Source organism: Drosophila sulfurigaster, chromosome 2R (genome assembly GCF_023558435.1).
Source record: "Drosophila sulfurigaster albostrigata strain 15112-1811.04 chromosome 2R, ASM2355843v2, whole genome shotgun sequence".
Taxonomy (NCBI): domain Eukaryota; kingdom Metazoa; phylum Arthropoda; class Insecta; order Diptera; family Drosophilidae; genus Drosophila; species Drosophila sulfurigaster.
Window position 1 is genome coordinate 10,303,857 of NC_084882.1, and position 5,557 is coordinate 10,309,413.

Sequence of the window (5,557 nt, forward strand, 5' to 3'; positions counted from 1 at the left end):
TACCAAATACCTAAAAAAAAAAAGAAATAATCGGTTTATTGTGAACCACCTTGCAACAACTCTTTAAGCTTGAGGTGCGCTGACTATGGACACGATAGAGACCTTTACTTTTTGCGATTCCAAAAATGTTGAAGTATATGCACTAATAACGTGTTTATCTTTTTGAAGCCTACAAATTAAGTAAAAAGACAAAAGAAATATTTTTGTGACATCAAACACATCATTGAAAGTTCTGAGGAAATTTAAACTTTTAACTTAAAAATAGTAAAAATAAAAAATATTTAAGAGACTGGGGTTCAAATAAAATGCAAATTTAATTCTAAAGAGAATGCAATTGAAATTATTCCGATATGCTTGTGTACTTTATGATGTTCAGAGTCATTAACATTTATAGTAGAAAAAATTTGATTAAGGTTGGCGTTCCGCAAGTTGAACTGGCAAAAGCTGGCCAGTGCCTTATAATTTAATTTAGGTTCTATAACTTTGTAAAGGTATTCTTAAAGGCAATGTTTATCGTTTTCTTTTTTCAATCCATTACTTGTCTATCCCCCCTTCAACATAGAAAGTCGAACAAAAGTATGCGGGATTTGTTCTACACATTTATTTATTCAGTGTATTGACGTTATAATCAAAGCTTTAAATTCAAAGTGGATAAATAAATCGAGATAAAGATTTGTGATAAATGGATAATTGATCATTAATTAGTTTAGTTGCTGCTGAAATACGATAACATGTTTATTCTATTGATGCCCGACTAATTGGATTATTAAGATTATGTGTTCGTATCTTATTATTGTTGCTTGCTGATTTGGTTGTGCTGTGATGCTAATATAAAGCACAAAGTTTGACACAATTTGTTGATAAGCACAACATAGAATTCATTTTATAAAAATTTAATTTTATTGCAGTTGTCCTCCACATTGTCATGCTGAGTTTTCACTTGAGCTGCACCAGCACCATGAAATAGGTGACAACAGCGCCGAGCACCTATAAAGAAGAAAAAAAAAGTTTCGAATTTGCAAATTTATAAGCCATCGATGGATGGACGGTAGTAGAGAGGGAAGGAGGTTTGAATTGCAACTCACCGAAGCAAATAAATCCAGCGAGACAGTAAAGAATTTTGCACCTGATATACTCATGGCCTTTTGGCACTGCTGGCAAACGATTTGCACGAAAGTTTTGGCCTCCTCAGAGCCATCGTACCAATGGCATGAGTAGGCAGCCTCCATGACAGATGAGCTCTGGTAGTTGGATGTGTATGGGTCAGGTTAGCTGCAAGTTTTGCAATCGAGCAATTTGCACTTACCTCCTCAATCAGACGATTGCCGAAAATGCAAAAGTGAAACACCTGGGCCAGCGCATAGCCGAGATATCCAATCACCGTGAAGGCATACACATTAACTCCATTGATTTTGGTTGCCTGATAGGCCAGCAGGGTCAGCATAATGGTCGAGATAAGCATGTGCAGTAGCAGAGCAGCTCCGTAAGTATCCCCAATGGCGGCGACCAACCTGTGTGTACACACACAAACACACATACACACCCACACATATAAAGATGAGTTCAGTTCACAAAGGTCAAAGTGAGAGGTCAGGTTAACAAGTGCTATGCTGTGATGTGCTGTGCTGTGCTGTGCTGTACAGGTTTGTGTCGGCTTCAGTGTCGACTTGAAAATGTAAAAGGTTGATCAATAATAAATCAAACAAATAACTAAACCAATTGCAACCATACACAATTCCAAAGTCAGCACAAGGGAAAACCCAGGAAAGCAAACACAACGCCTCGGGAACAATCAATTGGTGAAATGAATAAATAAACAGCGAGGTTTCTTTAAAGCGTTCACAGAAAATGGAATAATTAACAACTGTTTAATGAGGTTAATAAGAGTAAATACGAGTATTGAAAATATTATTCTTTGAGAATGTAACTAAATAATTAAATAGATAAATAGCTGGGACCATAGCCTGATTTATGTACTACAAAACTGTATCGGGTAAGACTTGGAAATATATACATATGTTGCTCGGAATCCAATAAGCTGAAACTATTCTATATTTTCTTTAAAAAAACAGCTACTTGAAATAATATCTATATACTAAAGAGTTTTCTGGGTAAAATCTTATTTTGAAAATAAATCTTAAATTATTCAAAATTTAAGTAATTGCATCATTTTATATTTAATAAAATAATTAATACAAATTAATATTTAAATTAAGAATATACATTTTTGTAGAATGAGCGCAATTAAAGCTATGTTAAAATATCACAGAATTCCTTATTTCTCAAGCGAGTAAAAGTATTAAGATCTTTGGCTACTTTGAATAAAAAGCAAAATGACTTTTCTAAATAAAATAAATAACACATAAAACAGTACAAAATATTATGAGATAATTGTAAGCTCATTCTTTTTGAAATTTATTATTAAGTGAACTATGTAAGAATTACTGAATTAATATTATAGACGTTTAATTAGAAATATTATTCATTGGAAGGAAAATAGTTTAATTGCGGAATTTGATGCAATTAATAATTTATTTTAAAATTTTAAATAAACATTGATAATTTATATAATTTATAAAATGTGTTATGTGTGTATTACTGCATTTCAACTGTAAAAAGGGAATTAAAAATAGTGTGTGAAGTGTTACATACAAAAATGTAATGTCAGAGAAAATTAATTAAACAAGCAAACAATAACTGTGTTGCCAGCACATTTATTGTAACGCACATAACAAAAGAATCTACATGAAATTGCAAAGTTATTTGTGCTTTAATTTTACGAAATTGGCTTTCGATTCTAGCAGATTAGATGAAAATTGTATTGCGATGGGATTTGCTCTGTCCAGGCCTTGCAAATTTATTGCAATAGTTTTTGCATTTGCCTGAAGTCAAGTCCATATTTCATGGTTCAATTGTATTGATTAGAAACATCCACAGGACTTGGCACACTACAAATCCCAAAGCTCAGACTCAAGTGCTGTTGTCTGTATGTCGATGTCGATGTCTATGTCGATGTCGATGTTGATGTCGATGCTGTAGTTGAAACTGGCTTTAAATCTGAGCATTAGACTTACCGGACGACATGCTTGTGGCGCTCCACCCAATACTTGATGGCGCTGCGAACCATCATTTCCTGTTTTTTGGTGAGTCCGTTGGGATTAGCGGCGGGACCGCCGTTCGTGCCCCCGTTGAAGGACTGCAGCGTGGATGGCGCTCGAAACTGTGCGCCCCAATCGGCTTTGGTGCTGTATATCCCTGTCATGTCCATGTCGGCGGTGGGATCCTTTTCTGCAATTAAATTTAAGCTCGACATGCAATTAGTTGACTTACATCCAACCGTAAACCGAGCTTGTACGCACCCTCGTTGTGTATCAGCTCCGACTTGGAGTTGGCCGACAGCGAGCGGAAAAGTGCCGCTGAATTTGGTCTGTAAGTATCCAGAGATGCTGAGAGTTCCATTAGCGGTTTCATGATGCCTTTCAAATGCTGCAGTTGTTCGCAGGCAAATATCAACCAGGAGCAGAACATCACATCGCACAAATTCGAGTGCACCATCGAGAAGAGCACGTAGTAGACCTGTAGCACAAAGCTGATCATGTAGAACATGCCATGGCCGGCATTCCATGGGTAAAACATCTTGATCGGTAGGCGTGGTATGTCAACCTTGATGGTGTCATTCGTATTGTGGTCGATGGCAAACTTCACGCTCTCGCCAAAGAACGTAATCGTTGTCCAGGCGGTGGCCGAGGCGAAGGTCGTCAGCATGACCAGAAAGAAGAGTTTGCGCATCTTGGCCAAAGCTATGCCATGGTAACGGGCATCCGATTCAGCGAACAATGGATGCGAGTTTGCCTGATTCCAGATATTCAAGGTCCTTCGAACAAAGAAATGCGCAATTAATGACAGCTTGTAATGCAATCCTATTTCTTACCTGTAAAAGTTCTTCTGATTGATGGCGAGGTAAACGAACTTCACAATGCAGTGAGTAAAGAACAATGTGGTAATTGTATTGCCAGACAATTCATTGACCTCCTCCGCATTCATCGCCAGATTGACTAGAATCATTGAAATGTGCAGGACTATCACAAACATGTGCACCGATGAGTAAACTCTCTTCATGAAGAGACTGCCACCGGTGAAGCTGTGCATGAATAATCCCGAGTACCTCATCGCCCGTATGTTGGGCATCAGATCGGCCACCAGGCCCGTGTATTTGCCCGGTTGCATTGAAGATGTCATCTGTCCATTAAACAAAATCCGTAATAAAATTAATTGCTTTCTCTTTTTCTCTTTTCGCTTTTCTTGTTCGCAATTAGCTATGATTGGAAATGTCTTTAATACTGGTGACAAAACAACAACGAGTATCTTTTATTCATGGAAGCTGGGAACATGTCTGATATATGTTTCTAATTTGTTGTTCTTACTCTTGATAATAAATTAAAACTGTCTTAAGCTATTAATTTCAGCTAACCTAATTAGATTAGTATCTGACAGATATTTGTGGAAAATTATATTAAATAAATATGGTATTTAACATATGAAAATCCTACTAACTTTTCAATTAAAATTGTATTGATAAAATAATACCCATTAATTGAAAACGATTAAATCTACAAATTTTAAATAAAATCTTTACAAAATTTGTTTTACAATTGAAATTAAATTTTCTATTCTATTATATCTATTTAAGAGCTAAAATAATAACGATTATTTAAATTACATTACAATTATTTTTGCTAAATATACAAAATATTGTAAATTAAAATTTCTCTAATTCTTAGGAACAACTGCAATTTAATTTTATTAAAACCTCATTAATTTCACTTCTATTATAAATAAGCAAAATAAATGCAATTTGAATCTTTACTCTGTTCAAATTACAACAATATTTGTAGAATTTCACTAATTATAAATATTGTTGCCAAACATTTAACTTTACAAGTTTACAACTCTTGTAATGATGTTAAATTATTATATTGCCGCATTCAGCGGAAATATCACTTTGACTTTTACCTCGTCGACTGTTTTCAAAAGCACTCAAATGTAATGATTGATTCAAAAGTTTTCCACTTTATTTCAAATTTATCCTTAAATTGTGCACAGCTAACTGCACGGTTACGACGAATTAACAATCATTTTAGAACATTTAGAACTTTGTAAGTTACGACTTTATAATTTCTGTTTCTGACAACTAATCAGTTGAAGTGTTGCAAAGTTTTTTTATTTAATAATCGCCGCGAAGAGAAACGAGTTAACTTGCCGCCTTCGAGTCGCCGACATTAATGAAAATAGAAATCTTGGAACATTGAAACTACTGCTGAAATATCTATTTATCGGTTGTACATAGTTTCTTTCGTATGTAAAAATCTGAGTTCACTTTGAACCTAGACCTACAAGGCAAAGGCACTCGGAACGGAATTTGAAAATTCACACGCAACGCCCACAGCGTTGTCAAGGGCCAAGTACATAAGACAAGGACACGAAAACTCGTCTCGCTTCGGGGCAATCCCTGAGACTTTGACCGACCGTGCATGTTAATGAAAATCTATGGCCTACA

At 35.4% G+C, this 5,557-nt stretch overlaps 1 protein-coding gene across 1 annotated transcript; it reads right to left on the bottom strand.

Annotated features, from left to right (window-relative positions):
• Positions 1 to 753: 753 nt before the first annotated feature.
• On the bottom strand, positions 754 to 5,267 carry LOC133837642 (odorant receptor coreceptor). Its single transcript, XM_062268477.1, has 7 exons — positions 5,014 to 5,267; positions 3,932 to 4,239; positions 3,360 to 3,874; positions 3,075 to 3,288; positions 1,307 to 1,511; positions 1,086 to 1,241; positions 754 to 987 (listed from the first exon to the last, which is right to left on the bottom strand). Exons 2-7 carry the CDS (start codon positions 4,237 to 4,239, stop codon positions 937 to 939), a joined length of 1,449 nt encoding a protein of 482 aa, XP_062124461.1. The 5' UTR covers positions 5,014 to 5,267; the 3' UTR covers positions 754 to 936.
• Positions 5,268 to 5,557: the final 290 nt, after the last annotated feature.

Coding starts and splice junctions, on each gene's coding strand:
- LOC133837642 (XM_062268477.1), bottom strand. CDS start 4,239: ATGACATCTTCAATGCAACCGGGCAAATACACGGGCCTGGTGGCCGAT. Junction 1,242..1,306: donor GCAATCGTCTGATTGAGGAG/GTAAGTGCAAAT, acceptor TCCAACTACCAG/AGCTCATCTGTCATGGAGGC. Junction 988..1,085: donor CGCTGGATTTATTTGCTTCG/GTGAGTTGCAAT, acceptor TCTTCTTTATAG/GTGCTCGGCGCTGTTGTCAC.